At 50.2% G+C, this 26,222-nt stretch overlaps 1 protein-coding gene across 2 annotated transcripts; it reads right to left on the bottom strand.

The window, feature by feature from the left end:
* Positions 1 to 834: 834 nt before the first annotated feature.
* Positions 835 to 25,103, bottom strand: MICALL2 (MICAL like 2). 2 transcript variants are annotated; one of them, XM_062607954.1, is made up of 17 exons: positions 24,837 to 25,103; positions 18,832 to 18,880; positions 15,183 to 15,324; positions 12,161 to 12,321; positions 11,400 to 11,521; positions 10,375 to 11,043; positions 9,989 to 10,167; positions 9,425 to 9,500; positions 8,995 to 9,110; positions 8,354 to 8,500; positions 5,542 to 5,597; positions 5,020 to 5,143; positions 4,345 to 4,435; positions 3,904 to 3,977; positions 3,457 to 3,571; positions 2,468 to 2,514; positions 835 to 2,370 (listed from the first exon to the last, which is right to left on the bottom strand). In XM_062607954.1, the coding sequence occupies exons 1-17, from the start codon at positions 24,977 to 24,979 to the stop codon at positions 2,276 to 2,278; spliced, it is 2,406 nt and encodes an 801-aa protein (XP_062463938.1). In that variant the 5' UTR covers positions 24,980 to 25,103; the 3' UTR covers positions 835 to 2,275. The 2 variants fall into 2 exon arrangements, with proteins under 2 accessions (XP_062463938.1, XP_062463939.1); XM_062607955.1 differs by lacking the exon at positions 15,183 to 15,324 and having other exon boundaries at positions 24,837 to 24,919.
* Between the last annotated feature and the right edge of the window lie 1,119 nt (positions 25,104 to 26,222).

Here is a 26,222-nt window from a genome sequence, read left to right as displayed (position 1 = left end):
AGAGAGAAGGATTGGATGAGTTTGGATGATGCTGCCACCCCCAAATCCACACAAATTAAACTTCTCAAGGCTGGAGAATCTAAGCCTGAGAAGACGAAAGCCCAGCAATAATGACAGTGTGGCACAGCTGTAGCAGGGGGACCCACTCATTAGGAAGGGTATTTCTCCCTTTAGCAGAGGTGTTTCCATCTCCACCACTCTCAGGGGGCAGAGCCCACACAGGCATGTTTAATTTTGGGGATTTGCTGCTAATGCCCAGGCCTGGAAGAGGGGTCTCCCTCTATCCTTCCTCCCTTCATGTTTGCACACAGTCCCGGCAAACAGCTTCCTGACAAGCAAGTCGGGATGCAAGGCACAGCATGCCAGCCGCTGTGGTTAGCGTGTGCCCCAAAACCAGCTCATCTTCCCCTTTGGAAGAACATGGAGCAAAGACTGTGGTGCAGCACTTCCAGAAGTGTTTTACGTGATGAAACCACAGTTCAGCCATTCACAAGTGCCACAGTACAACTACAGCAGAAGAGGGTTTGCTTCTCATTTTCTCCCTCAGACTGCTGGTATCCCACAAGGCTTTGGGGACGTGCGTGACGCTAAAGCAGCAAGGTGGAAAATGTAGTTACCTGAGAGCTGCGGGGAGTTTGAAATCACTGAGAAACTCCTTAGCACTGCTGCTCATCCAGGACCTTCAGTTAGGCTGCAAGTTCAGGGCAGGGGAGCCTCTCCATCACAGCTATGCCAAGCTCCTGCTACCACTCAGCTCCAGAGAGGGATCGTCAGCGCACACAGCAATCAGAGCAGCCCACATCCCACATCCAAACTCACACTGGGACTCAGAGATGTGCTCCAGCAGTTCTTTATTGGACAAAAGCATACGCAGGTACAGGGTGCCCCAGCACATGTACACACAGTGTGGGCACCAGGAACCCCTCAGGCACTTGGTACCTCACCGAGCACAGCCCTGCCGTGCCCAGGGCAGGCTTCCTGGGACAGAGAGTCCCACTGCCACCTCGTGGGTAAGGGACGCATCGCCTCTGCTTTGCCACAGGGCAGAGCGGGCAGCAAACCCCCTGTGTGCAAAACCCCGGGCCCTGCTGGAGAACAGGACCCTGAGAAACCTCAGAGTACCTGGTTGGGAGGGAGGAGGGAAGCCCACACATAGTGGAGCTAGAGGCATCATGAATGAATGTGACCTTTCCCCGCCTGTCTCCATCCCCGCTCCACAGGTTGACTGGGAAGAGAAGATGCTGCCACACGAGGCAGGCGTCTGGCTGCAGTCGCTGGACGGAGGGGAGAGTAGAATGACTCACTGCCAGCAACCCAGGACATGCTCGTACCCGCCTTGTCTCACCAATGCGAACCGCAGCACCCCTTGAGGGCGCTGGCTGCCCAGGGACGGAGCCTCAGGAACTAAAAGCATTGGTCCCATGCGGAACTCATGGATGAGGCAAACCCATTAATGTCCTTCTGCTCCCCATTAGCACCAGGTTATTAAAAGAAGATTTTTGTTCATTTTCAGCAGAATGGGCCATAATGGAAAACCCTGCTTCACTGTGCAGCCAGAGAAGTAAGGGAGCTGCACATCTCCCCCACAGAGGGAATGAAGCAATGAGCTTTGGGAAACTAGCCTGCAGACACTCCCCAAAAGGAGGTCTGGAATCAAAAGCATTACTGCTGAAACAATCTGGTTCTAGGACATTCCACCCCACAGATACAGAGGGGGTTCTGCTCTCTGCCTCCTCCCAGCTGTGGGGCCTGCAGCTCCAGATTACAACAGGGAAGACCCTCAATCTCTCTCACCCCATAGCACCTCCCTGTGTCTCTGATCCTGGCCAAGGAGCCACAGCACATGCAGAGAGGGAGGGATTGTAGCCCTTTTACAGACCAGTACAGTGCCCTTAGTGCAGCCCTGGCTGACATGAGTGGGGCACTGTGGGGTGACATGAAGCGCCATGCTCCTGCATTCAGGAATGCAATGACCTGAGCAGTGGTTGGGCAAATTGAGCTCTGCCCTCCTGAGCTGACAACAGGGCTGAAGCCAGCTCTGAGCTAGATCCAAAGAAGGAAAACACTCTTTAAAGTCCACCTTCTGGGAAAGGTATCCTTGACCCCCATACCAGGGCCAGAGGGGATTCGCACTGTCCCTTTGGTTGACAAACCTGCAGTCTCCATGTCAGGGAGCAGAAGAACCTCATCACAGTCCTGCAGGACTCCAGGAAAGCAGCAGCGAGGAAGGAACATACCTATGATAGCCCCTGCTGAGCCACTGGGCAAAGGAACATCACTCCTGAGCTTTACTCTTATTTTTCGACTTCCATATTCTGGATAAGCAGAACTTGTTCTTCTTCTCTCGAGAGCCAGGAGCCAGAGATCCATCTGCAGGAGAGGGTGCAGGCACAGAGCAGGTTAAGACCCACCCCAGACAGCCCCAGAACCACCCAGTGCTGCTCCACAGAGTACAATGGGCCCTTACCCAACTTCTGGATCATGTCTGCCAACATCTGGTCCTCCTCTCGCTCTCTGTAATGGAACAGCAGGGCATTAGAAAACTTGCTGTTTCATGACAAGGTGGTAGACACCAAAACCCATGCAAAGACAACTCCCCAGTCAGAAATGATAAACCTCCACAGCACACTCTGAGAAGGGTGCAGGAAAAGAAACAGCCAAACAAGCAGTTAGAGGAGTCCTACGTATTAGCAAATTGCATCTGGTTCCCTTGAGAGCAAGGGCCTGTGGGGGGATTTCCAGACCATGGATATCTAGCACTGGAGCAGAGAGGTCCTTCCTGGCCTATGAATCATCTGAGTTCACCACTTGTGAAGCAACATCACACCCTAGGAGATGAGACACCAGTGGCCTGGGGTGCTGCGGGGGTGCTCATCACAACCAGGGACAAATGCAATGCTATCTCCATGGGCCTGGGCAAAGCCACAGCCAAAAGCTGAGGCATTACTCAACTCCAGCTGGAGTGGGTGCCCTGAGGTCAAGAAATAGAGGCTGCTGTCAGTAACAGGAGGTACAAATCCAGCTACTTGACACAGCAGTCTTTCTTTGAGCTTGGGGAGGATCCAACTTTCAGCTACAGTTCTTTTACTTGCTGCAGCAAACACATTCCTGCCTTCCTATTCCCAGAGCTCTCCTGCAGCTCCCATACTGCCTTCATCCTCCCCATCTCTAGCCTCTCTCTCTCTTCCCCGGCCTTCTTTTCACAGTTCAAAGCAGCATTAGCTTGAAAGAGCATTGAATATAGCTGTGGTCCTGATCTCAGTTTCTAACAGCTGCCAAGGAAGCAATGGCAGCAGCATTTAAGATGAGATGCTTGGTGACAGGTCACTGCCCATCTTGCATGGAGCTGGTCTGGATTATAGCCATTCCTCCACCCCTGCAGCCTGGGCAGTGGAAGAAGTACAGTGGAAATCATCCCTGGTGTTGGCTCATCTCCCACCATCTGGGGGTCCTCACCTGAGCCTGTCCTCATCCAGGCACTCCACAATGCTATTCCGATCATTGACCGTGTTTAGGTACGACTCCAGCAGCTCCTTCTCTCGCTCCTTCTCCCTGTGCGTCTTCAGCTCCTCTGCACGAGACAAGGAAAGCCCGTCTCACAGCTATAGGTTAGTTACCTCTGTGTTGTGGCTCCTGCCTCCACCCTGCTCCAGCAAGCCCCTCTCACAGGCCCAAATTATCCTCATGCTCGTGGGCACATCTCACATCCAGTGCAGGTGGGTTGGAGGTGACAGGGAGTCTGCAACTGACAGCTCAACAGTGCAGTCAGGAGACATCCTGCACTGAAACTGCAGTCCCTGGCAGTGTCATTTGGATCTGAAGGGCATCCCAGGGCTAGCACATGAAGTGGAGGGCTACACACAGCCTGGGGCCAGCAGGACTTGCAGTGCAGCCAGTCCTCACCTGGCTTGTTCATGAGGTGTCGCAGTTCCATCTCAATGTTCCACTGCTGCTCCTCCAGCTTCTGCTGTTTCATCCTGGAAGGAAGCACAGATGTGGTGAGTAACTGCCCCTCCATGCCCACAGCTGAACCCTTCTCATCATGCTAAAGCCTTCCCTCTGCATTGCCCACTACCTGGGCAGGAGCTGGTGGGTCAGGGGAAATCTTCCTCCATCGTATCTGTGAAGTCTCCCTCCCATGAGCTCATCTCAGGCCCTGGGTGCACACCAGTGTTCAAAGGCCCATCAGGATGCTGGCAGCTCTCCCAGAGACATCCTCAAGTCTCCCTCATCCCACCAACTGGCACACTATTTTGGGGGGCTGCCGCACTCCTTCTCCTTTCACTGCTTCCTGCTCCCAGGTGAAGCGCACAAGCAGATGGGTGAACTTGTGGTTGTACTTACTTGTACATCAGCTCTGATTCCTGCCTGAGCAGCAGCTGTTTCTCATGGATCAGTTTGAACCAATCCACCATGAGAGCATCCTCAGACTCATCTGCAAGAGGAGACAAAAGATTCCTTCAGAAGATGCACCAGTTCAGTCTCCTTGGCTCAAACAAACAATACTTGAGGGAGAGCCCAGGATGACTAATATGAGCTACAGGCAGTGATGAGCTACAGTTCATTTTGGTACTCCTGGGTACAAAGGAAAGGATGCAAATCACTCCCTGCAGATCCAAGGAAGATGCTCACAGATACTCTGCACCCAGCTCATCTTCCATGTGGCCAGCTCAACTCTGCCATTCTGAATGAATCCACTAACCCCTGTGAAACTGGAGCCAGCCATGACAACCAGTCTGGCTTGAGATCAGATCAGTCAGATCAATAGCAGCCTTCCACTCCCAAACTCCCTGATCCTCAGCCAAATAAACAGAAGTCCTTCCTCAAACAATAGGCTAGGAAACAGCCAGACAGGGTTTGAAATTCCCAGGGCTTTATCTTGCTATACCAGGCACTTTTGGCAACCTGGTGTCTCACACATAGCAAGAGCTCCTAGAAACGGAGCCAAGAATGCCATGAGGTAAGACACGAGCTTCACACCTCGCCACTGTATCAGAGCTGGCCCAGAGTCTCTTTTACCTCCCTCGCAGCCACGCAGCTGCTTCTCCAGATCCACTCCTTTCAATTCCAGCTCATCCAGCTGCTTCTCAATGTCACGCACCTTGCCCTGGATTTCCTCTTCGGGGAGGTAGTCTGGGTGCAGCTAGAAAAACAAATGTAGGACCAAATACAGCTCAGTGCCCTCAGACTTCCCACTGAGGTCACAGCTCCAACCGAGATAGGAAACGACATCAGGAGCCCAGCTGCAGAGCCATGTCCTGGAAGGGCCAAGCCATCAGCGTGGTGGCCACTGACACGTTACAGAATAAGATCTACCCACACTTGTCACTCCACAGATGTTCTCCCTCCTTTGTTGGGAGACACAATGTCTACCAGAACTTTGTTGGGCTCTCTGTTATCCGTTCCTTGGGAATTCAAACAATAAGACAAGCTGCCTTAGCGTCTTATTATGTCCCAAACTGACATATAAGTGGGCAAGCACTCCGACAGGACACCCAACAACCCCAGCCTGTTCCACTTACACCTGGTTTCCAGCCATACCTTGGTTGGGGATACTGCTTCAGGGCTCTGGGTACTTTTCGGAGCAGAGGGTTTAACTAGAACGGAAAAAAAACATAAACCCAAAGAATTCCACAAAATACTTTACACAGTTTTGTGGTGTGGGACAGTGCCTACACCACCAGAGCACAACAGATCCCTGCCACGCCACTGATAACATGTATGCATCAGCACCCTTGACTAAGGTGGGAGATGCATCCACAGGAAACAGCACGGCCTGATTTACTCCTTATGGCTGGACACTCAGATACCCTCTGGTCACAGGGTGCTGCTTTCATCCCCAGGGCATAGCCAGTCACCTAACTCAGCTGTGTCTTTCAATCTTCCACCCAAGAATATTGACTTCCATGTTCATTCTTTACCTTGTTAAAACTCAAAGATACTTATTGTGGCAAAAGCCACCCCTTATTAAGCTTCCAAAGGATAGAACAGAAATACTGGATTATTGTCAGAGGAAACACTAAGATATACTTGAAAATACCCCTCTAGTGGTCCTTTAAAAAGAAGTAGCAGGAAATACTCAGTAAATAAAGATGGTCTAGGGGACCTTATCATAGGTCTCAGGAAACAAAGGTTCAATTCCTTCCACAAAACACTTCCTAGGTGAGAAGTCCCCAAGGCCCCACTACACAGCATTATTTAGGCCCTGGACACCTATTAAAATCAATTCTTTTTGCAATGTGTATTTGTTCCACTGTGCCTCAGCTTCCTCTGCCCAACTGTGCTGCAAGGATAACTACAGAAGAGTGTGAGGTATTCGGATACCCGAGGGGCTGGGCTGGATAATTACTACAGAGAGAGAACAGAGGCATACGTGGATGATGTGATAAGGAAGGAAAACTCTAGTACCAAAAGAGCATAGCTGTAAGAAAAGCAGCAGCAGTGCAGGCTCAGCATACACAAGGAGAAACACAGGACAGACTCAGGAAGCTTCTTGAGAGTCTCTGGCAATTGGTGTTGACTCGAGGAAGCACTCAAGGACACCTCTCCAATTGCCCAGGCCTTACTCTACTGTGTTTTTCAGGAAGACTGCAAAAGGAGACACTGCTGCACATGGCAATGTGCTGTGTTGTCCCTGCACTGATGGCCTTTGTCAGGGTACTTTTCCTTCTGGATGCTCCTGGTTTGCTGCCCTGTATGCTACTTGCGACTTGCACTTAGAGAATCATAGAATGGCTCAGGTTGGAAGGGACCTTAAAGCTCATCCAGTTCCAACCCCTGCCATGGGCAGGGACACCTTCCACTAGACCAGGTTGCTTCAAGCCCTGTCCAACCTGGTTTCTTTTCCAACCTCTCCTAAAGGTTCCTCCAAGAGGGACCTGGCCTGCCATGAGCAGTCTGCTGCTACTGCCTGAACAACCTCCCTCTCCCAGCTCAGCATCTCCAGGCTTCTTCTGAGTGATCTCTACAGCACCTTCAGCCAAAGCAGAAAGCTGCACCACTGATCACAAGAAGACCAAGGTCACTGGAGAGGAACAGGTAGCAAAATGACTCAAAGAAAACCCTGTTTCAAAAGAAAAACTCTGCTTATCCCAAAGAAAATGAGTGATCTACAGAAATGCTCACCATCCACAGCCCCACTCAATGCACAGAGGATTAAGGGCAGGAATGGTAGCTGATTGTTCACAGCGTGTCTCTGAATGCTGAGGTAAAGGCTTATACAGAGGAGCAACAGGTCTGTCCTTAATCCGCAGGCTGCCAAGTGACAGCAGTAGGAGAACAGCCTTTGGGATGGCAGCCTCGCACACACGTGGAAAAACAGGGGGAGACTGCTGGGAAAAGTTTCCCATAGCAGACACTCCCCAACAGCAATCAGTAAGCATGAGAAAGACGGATATAAAACCAGCCTCCCTTATCTTAACAGCTCACTTCCTGGGAAGGATGTAATGCTGATCCTTGTGGCCGAGTCTGGGGAAAAAGGAGATGGAAAGTTTTGGGCAGTGGAGCCACGGTACACTTTTAAAACAGACAACGCAACTGGAGTTTGAATGCTCTGTAGCTATCAGAGGAGCAGGCTAAGGACAATGCTGGAACCAGCTAACAAATACTATAGCTGGAGGCCACGGTGCCACCAGGACCAATCCTGTTTGCTCCAAGACAAACATCTGAGCAAGGGCTGAGCCCTGATAAACAGATAAAACAGAGCTAACTGGGGTAAGAAAAGGGGAGATCAAACAAGCTGAGCAAACAGGACAGCAGCAACCACCAGGTAAGCTCCAGGAAGTTTCATTTACATTCTGAAGGGATACATAGGAGCAAAAACAACTAGGCAAAAGAGGAGAGGTACACAGTAAAGCTCTGGTTGAACATACAGAAAAAACTGGATTAAGGGTAGGAACAAACCAGTCAGAACCGGTCAGGACATCTTTGAATGTCCAAGAAGGAAAGCAGCCAAGGCTGCTGCTACCATGGTCCCGCCAGCTGGAGACTCTGGCTTACAGTTCCCTGCATTCCTTTCATTTTCCAAACCCACTCAACTGAAGGGAAGAGATATCAGCTAGATCCCAGTTCTCCGAATGAGGAGATGGTCCTCTTCATAGCTTTGAGTGTAAAGAATGACAGGGCAGTGACCTTGGCAAATCCCTGTTTTCATTTCTTCCCTTCCCACTGAATTCTCTGGCCTGGCTGGTTCCTGCTTAGGCCAAGCGGGCTAATAAGAATTAAGGACACAGATTTTTACCCCATGACTACAGCCACAGGAAACTCAGGGACACATCTCCCACACTGACCAGTCAGGCTGTTCCCTGACAGTGCAAAGGAAAGGGTGCCTTTAAGCAGGCAGAAGAGACCTTACCTGCGGTAGTGCTTTTCTTCAACTGGCTGCCCTCTTCCTCCTTCTTGGCTGAGCCCCCAGGGACTTCCCAGCCTTGCTTTGAATTCTGACAGCTCCTGACAAGATCCGAGCTGGGGATCAACTTCTTCATGAATCCACCAGATGAAGCTGGATTAAGAAGCACAGACAGGTTTGGGGTAAGCAATTTCAACCCTCATCTCCCAAAAATCCCTTTATTGCCCAGCATCTCTGGCACTAATCACTAGCTACCTTCATTTCGAGCCCTAGATGACAGGGAGGGGCACAAACCCAAAGGAAACAGGGAGAAACCACCAATTACAAGGCCAGAGTAGGAGATGGGTGGAAGAGAAGAATAAATGGCTTGGAACCACCATGGGGTTTTCTCACCATTACACACTTATGCAAGAGACAGTAAGTGAAATCTTGCTAGAAGAAGGGCACCCTGTGAAGACACAGTCCCTCTCCTTGGGGAAGCATGTCTCTCCAAATAAAGTCACCACAGGGCCAAAGGAGGTGCAAAGAACAAAGGTTCCTGAAAGCAAGGCACTATTTCAATCAACACGTTACCTGTGCCTTGCAGCACCTAATGTCTGTCCCCTGCCTAACTAGCAAAATGAAGGCAAAGCTTATATCCTTCATACCAGAGTCCTGCTTTGCTGATGGGACAACTAATGGGCTTGGCTTTGTCTCCTTGTGTTCTGGACTCCCTGTTCCCACCTGGGAGCTACCAGTAGGTTTCTCAGTGCCTCTTTGGTCTCTGCAAAGAAGAAAGACAAAGGTAGGAAACCATCCCTCTTGCAGAATGGTCTACAGGAAGAGTTCTAGACATCCTAGGCTGGTTCTCCAACTGGTCTCACTTTTCCAATCAGAGTCCAGCAATTTGAAACATGCTTTCCCTCACCCAGAAATGAAAGCCTTTCCCTTTTCCATCAGATTGCTGAAAACAGAAGCATTAAAACACAGGAGCTCTTTCCTCCTATGTGCACGCAGACCTGCAGCAACAAACACAGATGCAAGCCTGGACATCTCCATTAGCCTGTCATGGAGAACCACCAGCTCCAAGACACTCACTTGTATGCTACAGGCTTCAACCGAGATCTCCAGTCTGATGGGCTCTCAGACTTGTCTTCACCAGCACTCATGCTTCCTAAAGAAAGGAACATAGCAAGATAACAGCAGATTCAACCAAAAGAAACAAGGAGATTTAAGTCTCAGGAGGATCTTAGGAGCTAAGCCATGCACTGAGGCAGATACTTCGATGTTACTGCAGCAAACCAGAGACAAGGAAGCTGGGTGAGCCCTAGCTGCAATCACGGAATCATCCTGAAGTTTCATCAAGTTCTCCCATGTGGAAAAGTGTACTTGAGCCTCTGAAATCCACCATGATCCCAATGTTTGTTGACAGCTAGCACAAATTCAAATACCTGGAAGTCATCAGAGTAGAAAAACTCACCATGCTAGAGGGAGCAATTGCACAGGGATAAGTGGAGCCCCAGAACTCGGAAAACTCTTATGTGATGGTACAGATAGAAAGTATAAGAGTCACTGACACATTCATTGTACTGGTCCAGGAGAAAGGCGCAGAGATGGCGTGCTGGGTCCAGACAGAGCTGTATGTGAATCAGTCATCCTCACCTTTGATGCCTTTTGACTCTGGCTTGTGCACAGAGTTAACAGGTTTGCTGCTGGCAGCTTGGCTCTTGGGCAGAGGGTCTGTAATCTTTTCCTGTTTTAGTGCTGTGTACCCTATTTTGCTGGGCTGTGCTTTTGGAGCTGGACTCTGCCACTGAGAATTGGTGGGAGAAAATTTGCCACTGCAAGAAAGAACAACCTAGTCAGTCTTTTTGAAAGGATGGACCTTTTTGTTGGCCTCTGTTCCAAAGACTTGGATTAGCTCCTCTACATGTCTTTCAATCTCAGCCACAAAAGCAGGCAGGGAAAAGGGAAGAAAGACTGGGACTTCTCCAAGTTACCACAATGATCATCTTGGGACTAAGAAGGGAAAGAGGAATAGTACTCACCTGCTGGATGCTGAGAAGCCAGTGGAACTGAGTCCTCCTGGCTTATTTGGAGAGGTGTTTGATCCAGCCAGAGCCTGTATAATATGGTTACGTGCCTGTTCCTTCGCAGCATTCACTGGACGGACCTCAGTAGTGGTTTTGGCAGAGGAAGTTTTAGCAGGGCCATGAGAAAGGACTTGGGTTTTAGTGTCAGAGGGTTTATTGCTGGAAGACTCCAATGACTGAAAGAAATGTTCTCGGGCTTGCTGTGTTTTTGTTGTGGAGGTTGTCCAAGGAGGTCTTGGGGGGGCACCTTCACGATGATCTGGTTTATTTCCTAACGGGGTACCTTTGCAGTCATCTGATTTATGTACAGCTGAAGAGGACCATGGAGTATTTACACTTTTGAAGCCAGAGCTTCCAGAAGATGAAACAGATGGCTTGGTTGAATTAGCAAGGCCTTCCTGGCTGGGTTTCTTCAACACCTGCTCTGGTTTCTTGGGTTCTGCTGCTTTCTGGAAAGCCCTGGCAGCAGAAGGGGCTGGGGTACTCTCAGGTTTGCTCCCAGTGCTGCGGAGACCAGAGATCTGGACACTGTCTGGCTGCTGGTGGCTGATACAGATGAACGTGTTGGGCTCAGGCCCAGGTTTGTAGCTTCCAGGAAGAAGCATGTTCCAACACTGCCTGCACCTGTGGATACAAAAATCTCAGCAAACATCCTCCAGAGCACTGGGAAGCCATTGCCATGCAGCTGAGAGTGCAGGCAGGATTCCACTGTCAGCAGAGGGAGGGTGAAGGTACCACACTGGCAGTGAGCAGACCCTGTGTGCACATTCCTCAGGCACCAAAACCAGGAGCTGCTGATAGCAAGGTCTGAAGTGGGAAATGTGTGGATGAAAACAGGCCTGGGCAAAGGGTTTCCCCTATGGACAGGTCAAGAGCAGGTCCAGCTTGCCTCCACTCTGACAAAACGTCCCACACCAGTCTCTCTCCAGTCCCAAAGGAACCCTCTGCAATCAACACATCCCAAATCCGAAGAGCTGTACCTGAAGCAGTTCCTGTGATAGAGCTTCCCATCGACCAAGCAGCGCTGCACCAGATGTACATGGCTCCCACAAACCCCACAGCTGCTGCTTGGGATATTCCCGCTGTCTGCCAGGACCCCTTTCTGTGGGGAGAAGCAGTGGTGAGTAGGCAGCACTGTGGCCCTACATACAGCTATGGAACTCCCATAGTCAGGCGAATGTTTGGCATGATAGCTGGCTAGGATAAAGAAGTGATACCCAGAAAATCCCTGCTCCCACCAAACCCTTGCTCATACAAAGAGGAACAGCCCTCAAGAAGGTAGAGTAAGGGGGACTGGTTCCCACAAAACCAGAGGACCAGGGTGTCTGGTGCTGAAGTGCAGAGGTCTCTGATTTGAATGAGCTGGGAAAGGGCTTTACCATTTCGAGAGCGGATCTTCCCTTCTTCCACCCTGTTTTCTTCCCTACTCTGTCTTGAAACTGTTTTCAAGAATTTAATCAATATAACACATTCCATTACAAATCTCCATCCCCAAGATCTAGGAACAGCACAGCTGTGTCCTATGACACCCATGTCCTGTTCACCACGAGATGAATCCCAGCTCTCTGATGGATTTCCCACCTGAATCTGTGCAGTAACCAGGCCTCTGGATTAAATCCCCCATAGCGAGCAGAAAATTTAGAGATCAAGTCCTTACCACTAGGAGCACTGAACTAGCCCAATATCCTAGCTCATTGAGCAGATTTAAGGTATAAAGAACACCCCAAAACACATTTCTTACCGTGGTGACGGGGGAGGTTTCTTTTGGCTTAGCTCTGGCTGGTGGGTGGGCAGGAGGCAGCTTTGGTGGCACTGGCTTAGGAGGCTCGGAAACAGCTTTCTTCCCAAGAGGCTGCTCCTGAGGTTCAGAGGAAGGACGCTTGATTCCAGCCATGCCTCCAACTGGAAGGAAGAAGAAAGATCTGAAGGAAACATAAGGCAAACCCATGGGCTTAGATGGAGTTTACAATATAAGGAGATCCAGAGGTGCCTGATGGGTAACAAGCAAAGCATACAAGGAGACACAGGCTTCCTTCACAAGCAGTTCTGTTGTGGATTGAGGGACAAGAGGCAACAAGTGAATTTTAGCAACATTCAGCTGAAACTGCTGATTTTTTATTTCTCAGGGAATTCCATGGAGGGGGATTTAGAAAGTGGAAGAATACAAAACACCATCCATCAATGGTGTGGACAGCACCTTGGGTTTGTACCTCGACTACAGTTTGGCTGGAATTGATTAGCACTGAAACACACACTGCTGTTAGGTATTACAGCTGAGGAACTGAAGCATGGAGAGCTTGCTTTGTTTAGGTTACCATGCTCCAGGCTTCCTACATACCCTGAGCCTTCACTGCTGTGGATGTCCATCCCACACCCCAGCTGGGACTCTCGTGGAGCATGCAGGTTAAATAACAGAAAAGACCACCAAAAATGGGTAATTCCACCCAATCCTATTTTCTTCGCAGGTGAAAGAGAAAACCCTCTAAATTCACACAAAGTGAAGAAAAGAGAACCTCCAACACACTTCAGTCGAGGAAGGAATGACACCCTGCGCCCTGGAAAATGCAGGGAGAGTTCCCTGGGAAATAAGGCTTCAGGCACAGCTTTTACAGACAAGACCCCTCATCTCTCTCATGGGGATGTTATTTTTGCTCCACTTTTTATTCTGAATGTCTGTTTTCCTTGTGGGATATTTGAGTCACAGCTTCACTTTAAGAGTGTCCAATTAAATGATCACCCATCTAAAAGGAGATTTATACCCTTCTCAGTAAAGAGAGTCTGGGCAGAGAGCAGAGAGGAAGCCCAGCTCCCAGCAGCCTTCCCTCAAGAAAGCCAGCTATCCAAATAAACACCCAAGGCTCTCTTACAGCAGCAACCAGTGGGCTGGTGACAGCCAGCCCAGCAAAGGGTTTAGTCTCATGCTGCCTCCTCACTTCCCACATGTGCCATTCAGTGAGTTCCCAAAGCCCAGCACAAAGATTGGTGGCTTCAGCTCTACTCTTCCATAAATGCATGACCTCAATAAAATACTGGCTGCTCACCCTCTCTGGCCTCCTGTGTCCTGCTTATTTCATGGTCCTGCTGGAGCCCTTTCAAAGGGCACGACTATGATACCAGGGGTCTGCTTAGTGTCAGAGGGCACATTCCTGGCTGGTCTCGTTTGCAGACATGTACATTCACCCCAGCAACAGGAATGCAACCAGAGTGTTGTGTGGGACACTAGAGAGTATAAAAATGCGCTGTGCTTGATGACGTGGTATGTAAGAAGCTAGAGGGAAAGGGGTAAAGACCTCAGACTGACCCAGATTCTCACCACTCGGCACAAACACGATGGGATTTGTTTGACTTCAATCAGAATGGGTTTAAGGCAAGAAACAAAAGTAATGAAGAGGGAGAGGGAAGAGGTTGTGAAGGAAAAGGCATGCTTAAATGTGTAAAGAGGTGGAGAAGGGGGAAGAGTTTAGACATTAAAAGCAGCTCTCAGACTGAATTGTGCTTCTTTTTTTTTCCCAAGATATAGGACATTTTCAATACATATCCATCTTCTCCATCTAGGTTCACCTTAACCAGTTAAGTCATTCATGGCCCACTTTCTGAAGTTTCCTCTGGAGGAACCTGTGAAATTGGCTTATCATATTATTTCATTTTGTATGAGCTTAGAGCCAAATATAAACCAAGCCTACAACAACGCTCCTGTGAGCCCACATAAACTCTCCAGTACGTGAATATAATGCCTTGACAGCTCTGTTTTATGTTTGAAAGAATTGTTATCAGTATTACACCAGTTAATCAGAGAATCATCACAGACTGGTTTGGGCTGGAAGGGACCTTAAAGCTCATCCAGTTCCAACCCCTGCTACAGGCAGGGACACCTCACACTAGATTATGATGCTCAAAGCCCCATCCAACCTGGCCTTGAACACTGCCAGGGATGGGGCAGCCATGGCTTCTCTGTGGCAGAGTGTCACCACCCTCACAGGGAAGAGCTTCTGCCTAAGATCTCATCTCAATCTCCCCTCTGTCAGTTTAAAGCCATTTGCCCTTGTCCTGTCACTACCTGCCCCTATAAAAAGCCCCTCTCCAGTTATCTTGTCGGCCCCTTTAGGCACTGGAAGCTGCTCTAAGGTCAGGAGACCTGTAGCAAACCCACACTATAATGTCACCTGTTCATGTCCTCCCTTTAATCCTGACCCATAAGCTCTCAGTTGGTTCCTTACCCAACCCCAGGACCAGCTCCATGCACTCCACTGGTCATTGACATAGAGCCATCTACCCCAGCTTGGCAAGGAGCTATTTTCTTCTACTCCCTTCTATCATTATTGCTTTGTTGTACAAGCCCTACCATTGATGCTGTTCCGTTGGCATAACCTCACAGACAAGCTCAGCCTTGTTAGACTCTGTTCATACCAGCCCTCTGGTGTGGCAAAGACTGAAGCAGGGATGGAGGTGCTCAAGAAAGGAATGCTGAGATAGGGAACATGGAGGGAAACCTTCAGTGTTCCCGACTGGCTGGACCATAAGAAGTTTTAGATTGTATTGCATGTTTTAAGGCATTAGTTTAAAGACACTGCATGGCCCCGTGCCCTTCCGCTGGTGCTACTGTAGTCTGGTGTGTAAAGAGTTCAGATCCCCCACTGAAATAGTTGTGGTACCAAAAGGCCTCTGTGCAGTCTAATTTGCTTTTCCAAGCTGTTAAGAGGCAAAAGGAAAGCACAGGATTAAGCCCTGATCCTTCCCACCCCTCCAGGGAATATGGTACTTACTAGGAGACCGTCCATGGAAGTAGTTATAATACTGGGAAACATAGGTGAGGATGCTCAGCCTGTCTGGCACCCTCAGAGCAACCATATCCTCTGCATCCAGTAAGGCTGGGATCCCCAGCTCCTCCTCTGCCACTCGAAATGCCTAGAGAAGGAAGGAGAAAACAAAAGGGGTCTCGTCCAGCCCAGGCAACAGAACTGGTCCTCATCAGAAGTAGGAAACATCACTGCAAACGGCCCCACTTGAATAATAACTCTACTGGGGAACAGCTGCACCAGTTTAACTCCTACATCATGCAGGAACCAGCGGAGTCATGGCTTCCAGCCACTGCATTGAGAAACCCAGGCAGGGAGCCAAAAATCTGGCCTGGCAAGCTGGCCATAGCTCACTGCACAGGAACTCACCTGGGCTTCCCCTGCTTGCCTCCAGCCTGCCTCTAGCTGGCTAGGCACAGCTGCCGAGAGCGAGGCCTAGCAGAAGGGGATGTGTCAGTCCAGGCTGGCAGACTCGCTTCCAGGCTTCCAGCCCAACCTGGAGGGCTCCCCAGTTAACGGTGCACTGCTGGGTGTTTGCAGGCAGCTCTCTACCTCCATGTGCTGTGCAAAGGTTAAAGCTTCCTGCCTACCTCTGCCTGCTCTTCCCCATCTAACAAAGGGGGAATCTTGGGCTGCAGGGGGGAGCCCTCTCTCCCAGACTATAGAGAGGGAGAAGAGAGGAATAATGCAGAATTCCTGATGCTTATCTCCCTTCCAGCTTAACCATCTCCACGCTGCCAATATTTGGGGCCAATATTCCTCTCTGTGTTGCCCTCTGCTTTGAAACTGCAGGATCAAAGTCAGATAAAGGAGGCAAAAGCTATTTCCTTTTTGCCTCTGAGCAAGAGCCTTTACTAGAGGACAAAAAAAATATTGCAACATCCATAAAGCAGCTTTGCCCTTGCTCAAATCACTGTAGGGCTTTATTAGGGACTTTCTCCAGCCCTCTTCCTTCCTAGCTTTTAGGCAAAAAATCCCTTCCACCTCCTTTTGGAGCATCCCGTTGGAAATGCCAACACAACAAAGGAAAACAGCCCTTACAGAACCAGAGGATGGCTACCGCTGAAGCCCACAGTGAAAGGGTTAAAGAAAGGCTTGAACATATTAAAACCCTCCACATCTGACCTCTGGCACGGACACACCACAATGTTGGTGTACAAGCCAACCATTCCTGCTTAGAAGAAACAAACAGCCACTCTTTTACAGCAAGATAATTACCATTTTTTTCCATTGGGTAGCCCAGTAAAAATGTAACTGAGCTGACATTAAAAACGCTTTCAGCCAGTTAGCTCTGGTTGTGTCGTGCTGCCAGCCCAGCCTGGCACTCGCCTGCCTCACAGCCTGGTACTCCATATATTCTTTGGGGTGTTCCCCTCTGCACTAGCTGCACAACTGGTCTGACCAGTGGAGTTTTCTTGCTGGACATTCCCAGTGTGCAGTCTAGCAGCAACACAGACCACGCCACCTCCTGCCACACAGTGCCATGGGTGAGAAAGTGCAACGGGCATAGAACAAGTGTGAGGGCTGCCTGGATCTCAAAGAGGAGGATGCTCCATGTACACAACTGGTTTGGCCAGAACCAGGTGAGCACTGCAGAGAGCAGCATTACATGTAGTCTCCCCGGTGCCTGCAGCATCCTTGTGCTCCTGGGAACTGCTCTTGCCTGGAGATCCAAGATCACCACCTAACATGGCCCAGTTGCCCTCTACCTGCCTGCCCAGGCTGGCCTTTAGAGCAGCAACATGTTATTTCTGCAGAGCGTTTTTCACCACTGCAGCTCCAAGTGCTTCACAAGGAGGTAAATGCCACTGCTGCCATTGTGCATAGGGGAGGCAAAGTGATAAAACTCGAGGCCATTTGAGTCTGCCTCATCCTGTGACACAGATCACCACTGTATCTGCTGCACCATGCCACCGCCCATTAGCACTGAAAAAACTGGACCTAAGGCTGCTAGAACCCTTTCTCCTCTTTATACATATTTGAAATCTTAGGCAAGAAAATGCCACCAACTGGAATTTTTCTAGGGCTTGTGGGTTGTTTTTTTGGCACTCGAGAAGTGACAAATTCCTCCTCAGCAGAAGACCTTATATGGCAAACTGCAGCTCAAACGAGGTTTTTAGTTGAATAATGCAGCTTCTAAGAAGTTACTGAACAGTGAGGCATCAAAGAGCGCCTCAACAATAGCAGAGGAATAGCACTGGGAGAAATCAGACCCAGTCATATCCCAAGAGCAGCCAGAGCAAGTGTAAGAGCTAGGATGGAGATGAGTCTGAGAGAGAAGGCCAGCCCGGGAGCCCACAGGGAGATGGAGGGGCGAAAGCCAAGCTAGCAAGATAGCAGCGGTGAAAGGGTAACACAGACAAGTCATCTTACAGCAGGGGTAATAAGGAAGAGAGCAAAATAAAGGACATAGAAGAAACTAAGAAATGAAGGAGTGGGGGAAACACAGGCTGCAACAAAGGAGGCAGCAACTCTTTATATGAGAGGCACAAAGCAGCTTTTCATTAATAAAAGCACTGGAGGCAGCTCATACAGCTCATTTCCCAGAGACAAGCAAAGCTGCCAGCAGAGGAGACACCATCAGCGCAGCTGGGGAAGGAGGAACACTCCGTGCTCCACAGCACTCTGGCCAGGATGACCATCCATGGCAAAGAGGCCCTGATGCCAGCCAAAAACCAAACCTCAAGGGCAAAAACGCGTGGTCTGACTCTCACCTAGAGGAGGGGAACATGCAGGGCTGAACCCCAGAGGGTGTGAATAACTGGTCCCAGCCTGCAGCCCCAGGCTGGGGAGAGAGGGGTCTGCCACAGGCACTGTGAACATGGCTGGGGCTGAATGGGAGTGGAAGCTAAGGAATGCAGAGGGTGAGTTTAGCTCTCCCAGAGGCAAGGACCACCTCAGACAGTTCACTGCGTCAGAGGATGTCATTCCTCCAGTCCAGACAAGAGTAAGCTGCCGTGGTTCATTCACATCCCAGGCTCCTGCCAAGCAGCCACGAAGCTGTGTGGAGCAATGCCAAGGGAAGACAAGCATTTTAATGCATTGGCTCTCTCTTTGTGAGGGAGAGAGGGAGGAAAAAAAAACCTTCCTTGGAGCACTAAGCCCATGCTTGAATCCAGTGCAGGAGGGGGCCTGGCCTGCTCAACTGCTCTTTTCTTCGTGAAGAGAAGAGAAACTCAAATCCCATCCTGGAGCGAAGCGTCCAAAGGATGAGGTTTTAGGATGTCTCCACCTTCTAGCAGCTTTCATCCCCTGTGCCAGTAATGAGAACTGGGGGAGGACTCCGTGCACTTCCCTTCTCACACCAGCTACCTCCCAGCTCCTGCTTCATCCCTCAGGAGCATCGTGTGCTCCAGCATTTCTGAGTCCCTGCTGTCACAGGACACACTGGACACAGGAATCCTGTGAGGCCAGTGAAGAAGTGTGAATGGTCTGACGGTGCTTTCAAGCAGCCAGCAAGCCTAGACATTGCCATCTAAACCAGAAGGCTGTAAACATGCAGAATAAGGCAAAGGATTTGAGTCTAGCACACTCAGCACACTGCACCTGCTAAAGCACATAAGCAAGGTGCCAGGTCATGGACTAGACCACAAGTAAAACATTAAAAGTCACTTACCAACTTGTTGTTCTCGTACACATTTTCTTTACTGAGGGAGTTGAAGTTTCTGAAATACAGGAAGAAGAGAAAAATCTCAGGTTGGTGATGCTGCTTCCAGCTTCTCAAGCCTCTCCGAGCCCCACTGGTCCAGGGGACAGAGCACCTCCTCCTGCTCTGGAGGGAGCACTGTGTCAGATCCCATCCAAGACACTCACAGACCTGCTATACCTCCCAGGACAGAGAGGTGCAGGAGGCTCAGCAGGCATAGCCATCTGCCCACAGGCAGCACAACACATTTCTGGCACATCTACCCTTGCAGGGCTGCCTCCCGCAGTCAGGATGTGCTGAGGCCAAGACATCCCATGCAAATTCAGAGCTTTTGCTGAGACAGACAGGAGCAACCTCTAACTCATGGAAAGCCTACCTCCTCTCCCACCTCAAAAAGGTACACTGGTGCCTGCCAGCCAGATTTGCAACACTCTCTCCCCAGAAATACTTTCCAAACCGTCACATCCATGCTCTTTCCCCATCTTGTAAGTTGTCTCCACACAGGGAGACCCCAGCTCCAAGTTCTGGTTTCAAATCCTCTTTTGTCCTCTGGCAGAGCTCCACAAAACCAGCACTAGGAACGTGCCTGGGAAATACGTCTGCCCACAACACAACAGCGTGGCTGATAACACCAAAGTTGCCTGCAGAAATGTTATTCTTCTTTCCCTAGGGCTGTCTCCTTTGATTTGTAACCAGAACCAGTAACTGAAAAGGAAGAGACAATTACTGTTTGCAAGTTACAAGCCAAAGTCAACAGTCCTTCTTCCTTTCTGCTGTCCCCAGACATCACCTCCCTCCTCCCCTATTACAGATTTGCTCTCTCCCTCTCTTGGTCCAACCCAGATGCCACCTCCCTCTGTGCTGTGCTGGGAACTCAGAAAGTGGAGACCGGGCAAGACAGGCAAGAAAACACTGGGAAGAATGAGTTTGTGCTATTGGAAGTAGAGCCACAACACAATGCGCTTTCTCACCCATAGCAGAGCATGTCCCTCGCCTAGGAAACAGCCACCGTCAGCTTTGTTTTAAAGTGACTGTCACTTGCTAAATTGGGAATACAAAACTGCCTGTTGGCTGCCAGCCCTGCTCTCCAACACCGCTTCCTTCTGCCCAGGCAAGCGGGCAGGGTCAATTCCTTTCTGATAACCCAGTTTCACTTTACAATCCTTGTACCTACTAGCACAGAGCTGAAGCAAACGCCTGGTATCAGAGAGGAAATTCTCACTGATAAGCAGAAAAGGCTAGAGACCAACTTTGCATTTTCGAATGTAGCACCTTCATAACCCATGTGGACCTACCCCTGTTAGCCAGCCTCTCAGCTCTAAGAGGAGCCAGGATAACAGTGTGAAAGCCAGGGCAAAGCTGGCCCACAGCAACCTATTCATGAGACAAACACATGATCTGGAGCGCAGCAGGGGAACTTTTTCCATGACTTGTATCAGCAAGGAGCAAGCCAGGTCCTTTATCAACTTACTACAGAAAGTGGAGCATTACATTATACATAAGAGAGGCACATTCAACTAGGTTTGTCCACCATACCACAGCCTGCGCCTCCTCCCTGCTTCCTGCATGTGGAATTGCTACATGGGATAAGGAGAGAATGAACGACAGATAAGACCCAAAGGCCAACCTCCCCCGAGAAGCACATAAAGACAAGGCACATCCCACCTCTAAATCATATACTCTTTCCTGTGCAAAATCAATGGGACTTGCAGAGCTTTTTCCTTCAAGCAGCGCTCCTGCCCGGAGATTTCCCTTCCCTGAAACAATGGATTAAAAAGAGCAACAGAAACAATCACAGAAAGTTTCAGTGGTAAATACAATCATCCTGGTTGTGTCAGACAAGAAAATCAGTGCTCTTTAAGAGCCAGCAGAATGAGATGGTTGCAGCACTTGGCCTCACTCCTGGTTCTGCTCCCAAATAGTCTCTGTAGCAGGGATATGCAGGAAAACACCTGCAAGAGCAAAGGGGAGCTCCAGCTCACTCGGTCATGCTGACACATAAGACATAACATACTACTCATTGTCGGTCAGTGGCCTTCAGCCACGCTGAATGCTGTTTGCTCTGCTGGTGTGCATGCAGCTTCACATTGCACGGCATGTAAGAGACCTAAAACCCAAATCTCTTGATGCTGAATGTCTGAAACCCCAAAGGAGAGTGCAAACAACCAGGTTACTTGGTCATTTCAAGAGCCTCCTGCCCGCTCAGCATCACTTCTTCCCTGGCTAGTCAGGTGAACTGCTTGCACATAATATTTCTTTTGGAAATTGATCTTGCTGGTGCAACTCCTATCTTGGAATATCAAAGCTCTCTGGACCAATGTAATCCTAAGAAAGCAAAGATAATACAAATGGAGAAGGAGTTCTCCGCTGAGAAAACACAGGCAACTGAATTAATTGGAAGAGGTGAGAAATATAATCTGACCCAAGAGAGGGCCTCCAGTGCTGGAAACAAATCAGAGTGGAGTTCACCAGCGCAGGAATACAAGTGAAGCTTTTAGCTCCCCAAATAACCCTTCTCTTAGCAAAAAGAAGTGGCCCAGTGCTCCTCATGACCACAAACCTCCTTGACCACCCACAGCTCCAGCTGCACAGACCCAGTACTCGCAAACCACATGTGCTTCCAGAGGAGGAATCTCTGCTGCTGCTGCTGCAATTACTAACTAGGTTGTAAACTTGACCTTGGAGGAGACTCGGGAGGGGGGGAATCCCAGAGCAGTGATGGTACCAAAAGCTTCTGCCCCTCAGCACTTTTGTACTATCTTCTCTCTAGATAATAAGATATTTCACTGAAAAAGAACGAAACACCCTTTGCCAGGGTCCCAGTTCTGGAACAGAGGGCTCAAATCCAGCATGCTCTGCTGGGAACAGGACCTTTCAGCTGTGCTCTTCCTGGAGGTGCAAACAACCTGTGCGGAGAGGACAGAGCCGGGAATCCCAATTGGAAGATGCCCCAATGCGCTCATTCTCCTCTCAGCAGCGCCTGCTCCACACTGCTCTGTTCAGTGTGCTGCTGGGGGTAACGAACAACTGACCCCAGCACCCATCCTCCTCTTATCTATGCCCATCACACAATCCACAACCCCATGGAGGCTAAGCGGGCAGCAGTTCTGCTCCACCCCAGCCTTTTGCTAAGGGGATGGAGAGTGCAACCCATCCTCAGCACAGCCAGGGCCCTTCCTATCTGTATTGATGACTGTCGGCCCCATCCTGCCCTGCTGAGCTGACAGCAGCCCAGGAAACGCTGCTGGAATAGGCACCCTGGGCTGCTGAGCTGCCAAGGGGGATTTCACAACCAGTCCATTCCCAGAACGTGGAGCTGAACACCAGCCCGCAGGCTGGGAAAGAGCAAGGTCCCACGGAGAAGCAGCTTAATCAAAACCTTTCCTTGACATCTGGCATTAATATTGGAGTGAGGGCGCACAGCTCCCCAGCTTCTTCTAACTCACTTATCAGCCAAGGCCACTAAAACTTGCACAGCCATGGCCATCGCATGCAGCAGCTCTGATCTCAGCCTCTCACCACGCTGCTGCGAGGCTGCACGTCCCTCTGATGAGAGGAGCCTCAGGGCTCTGCAGTCACCCCAGAGAATGGGCTGGGACCTGCCTGACACACGTGCGTGCCTGGCTGGGGCTGGCTCTGGAGCGTTCTTTAGCTGGGACAAAAGAGAAATGAATTTCCATGGTGATTCAACATTCATCTTCACTCCCCCACAGCATCCTTAGGTGAGTGGGAAGAGAGTGGGAAATGCATTTCTGATTTTACACAGCCTGCCCTGCTCACTGGTAGCATACAAACCAACATCAGGCAAGTCTGAGGGAAGCTATCATATTTTCCATATGCTTTCCAGCAAGAAAACAGGAAGGGGGAGGAGAGACCCCCAGCAGCCCCATACCCTACAAGAGAAGCCTGTGATTATGACCATGTTTCGTAATTGCTTGAAGTTTTCCTGGGAACTTCTGCAAGGAGAAATCCCCTGCACTCCTCAGCCAAAGAATGGCATTTGTGTAAACCATGACAGAAAACTCACTGTTGCAAAACTCTGCTGCCGTGACTGAATCATGTCCTGCAAGTGATTAACACGGCAGAGCTGCTGCAAACACCAGTTTATCCTTTCCTAGTTTTATTCGCAGTACAATGCTTTTAATCTTCAACCAGGATCTTCACTAGAAGCAAAGGGGAGAAGCTCAGGGCAAACCACTTCCAAACCCTTGGGAAGCAGGGGTCACAGCCACATGTGCACCCAGCTGCACTTCTCTGCCTGTGGCTCCTGTACTATCAACACTGAGAAGCTTTTAGAGCTAGATGGAGAATGGCAGAGGCATTCAGTCCCAGGATCCAACACATGACACCCAGCAGCCCCAGCCACTTGAAAGCATAATTTCCTTCCAGCAGGACTTTGCCCAGCCAAGGATACACCTGGTGTTTTCCTGCATTACACCACTGACACTGATGAGGGAGGCTGCTGATAAAAGCTTCTCTTACTTTAACTTCCAGGCAGTCTTTGCTGAGCTGGCCCCAGTCAGAAGCGCTTCTGTAAGGTCCTGAATAAAGCCAGGCAGAACTTCCATCATAAAAGAAAATGAATGGGAACAGGGAGACGCCACAAGGAACATCTTCCCTCTTCAGCACAGGAGGATTTATTTAAGATATGTGTATGCACAGTTCAAGGATTATAAACAACACACTAAACTGATCAACAGGATTATTCCAGCTCTTCAGCTGCTGAGCCCCTGTGTAAACCCATGCTCTGGACAGACCAGCTGCAGAGTTGGCCAGGAAGCAGTCACGATCCCTCTAGGAGCACCTCCTGGTCACATCAACCTTTCTGCTCTGGTATTCTGTATCTTTGGGACTGTGAATCAAAGGAAGGAAAGGAAACATCTGGAGTCATGTGGACATGACGGCATGGCAGGAAGCCATACACAGCAACACCATGGTGACTGCCCAAGCACTGGGACTACAGAAGGTGTGCCTTAAGTGCCTCTGCTAAGTTTCAAGAGGAGAGAAGACCAAGAGAGCTCGGGATTCCACCAGAAGCAACAGACCTGTCAGAGATCTCTACACACAAACTCAAGCGTCTGGCTGTTCTGGGAGCACAAGGAAAAAGGCGGAATTCAAGGAATAGGAGGAAAACCGCAGCACAGACAACCCAATGTGGTCCTCTGCCTTGTGGGAGAGACCTAAGCTTAAATCAATAATCCTGGGCAATCTTTGTGCACATCCCTTGCCTTGACCTCCCCTCTCAACTCCCCCACAACTCAAAGTCCAAAGAGCCCAGAAGCAACAAAACAAAACAAACCCAAACCAACGAGGAAGCAGGACCTACGTCTCCCTTTGGCTCTTCACCTTCCCAGATGTTAACACTTAGGCAGCAACAGGTCAAAAGCCGCAGGGCGCCAGCAATGGCACCGGCAAGGGCTGGAAAACACTTCACCTCCCACAGACAGAGCAATAGATCGGAAAATGGAGTGATGTGCAGGAACCTGAGCCCTGCCCTTCTATTGTATTTTGGTCAAATAGCCCTCGCCTCCCCACACACAGCCGAGCTTGCCGTCGGGCTGCGCAAGGAAAGCCCAGCCTAAGCAAACACCAACAGCAAAGGAGGAAACGCTTCCCCCCCAAACCAATGTCTGGACTTGTTTTGCAATGGAAAAAGACGCTTTTAAACATGCATAACCCAGCCACGGAGGGAAGGAAAAAGGGAAAATCTTGGGGAGGGGAGGAATGCGTGTGGGTAGTGAGAGCACAGCTCTCCACTTGGAGAGCCTCAGCGTGGGTGCTATAGCAGAGCTCCTGGCGCCAGCCGCCAGCCCACAGCATCTCCCCATGAGGAGCTGGCATCGCGGCTGGGCTGAGGGAAGGCGAAGGCCCACGGTGGGCTCTGCTCCGCGGCTCGACGGCAGCCCATCGAGGGTCCCAGCCCCGGCGAGCCGGCAGCCCAGGCCTTGTCCTCGATGCCCATCGCCGGTACTCACATGAGGTCGGGCCGGTGCCGGTGGAGGATGGCGCAGAAGGCGAGGCCGTCGCGGAAGGAGGTGGTCATGTTGGTGATGTTCACATCGCGGTAGCCCTCGCACTGCTGCTTGCACCACAGCTGCAGGTTCTGGATGGCCGCCATGGCCTCGACGGGCCGGGGCAGCCGGCGGCAGTGCTCAGGGACCCCCTCGCCCTGCCCGGCCCGGCCGCTGCCCGCCGGTGTGTGGCGTCCGGCCGCGCCGCGCCGCGCAGGAGGCGGGGAAGGGGCGGGCGAGGGGCGGGCAGCGAAGGCCCCGCAGGGCCTCGCCCCGGGGCCGAGCTTGGCGGAGCCGGGGGAGAAGCGGCGGGGCGCGGGTATACTGCGGTTGCACCCCCGACACGGGGGTCCCACACGTTGGGCTTCTGCCGTGTTTCCTCCACGCCCACACACAGAGAACCAAGTGTTCTTCAGGGAGGTGTGAGGAGGAGGAGGGAGGATGGAGCACGGGTGCCCTGAGGCCTCGTCGTGGCTAAGGAAGGAGGGGAGCCGGCCATGGGCTGTTACCATCACCTGCGGCCACCTTCAGCCCCTGTCCCTGCAGAAGGGGACGGATGGGGATGGGGGGTGAGGCAAACACTCGCCTTGGTGCTGTCCTGGCCACGGCTAGCATCAGCATCAGCATCACCAACACAACGGCTGCCCCATGACATGCACATCACACGCCGTAACTCACCCGGCCTCATGCGGCTGACAAAAGAGCAGAAGAGACAAGGTAACGCTTGAAGAGCTGCCTATAAATTAGGTTAAAATAATTAATAATACATATATTAATGGTGTTTCTATGACATGATATGGATAATATACATTAATATCTAAATACCTCACAAATAATTCAGTGTGTTCTCATTTCATCAACAATCACCGGCCAATGTATTTACTTTATGGTAAGGATTATACATTTCATTATAAATGGCTTGCTGGGCATGTCAGCAACTTTTACATCTCCATTCACTTTATTATTAATGGTTTCCTGAACAGTAACAGCATAATAATGCACACAATGCAGCATGAATATTTGATGCGGCATCTATAGTCTCCCATTTATCATTTATAACAGGCTACAAAAACATTATAAAACATTTATTACAAATTTATAGATCACTTTATACTAAAACAAAGCTGTGTTATAAATACATTATTAATCCTTTATGCCATTTATAGGAATCCCTTGTAATAAGGCCTTAGCATATGTTGCTGCACAACCGTAACAAGAACGGTGTGGCAAGGAGGAAGCACAGTACAGTTAGCCTGCTCCCGAGCACTGGGTGTATTCTGTGAAGGAAAGCATGAACATCTGCACTCAAATTTAATCAGATTACCAAGGGGCCAATCAAAAGAAATGCTG

Source organism: Pezoporus occidentalis, unplaced genomic scaffold, assembly GCF_034315485.1.
Source record: "Pezoporus occidentalis ecotype Australia unplaced genomic scaffold, CSIRO_AGI_Poc_V1 ctg128, whole genome shotgun sequence".
In the NCBI taxonomy this organism is placed as follows: Eukaryota; Metazoa; Chordata; class Aves; order Psittaciformes; family Psittacidae; genus Pezoporus; species Pezoporus occidentalis.
The sequence above is the reverse complement of the archived record's forward strand: the minus strand, read 5'-3'. Positions and strand labels throughout refer to the sequence as shown.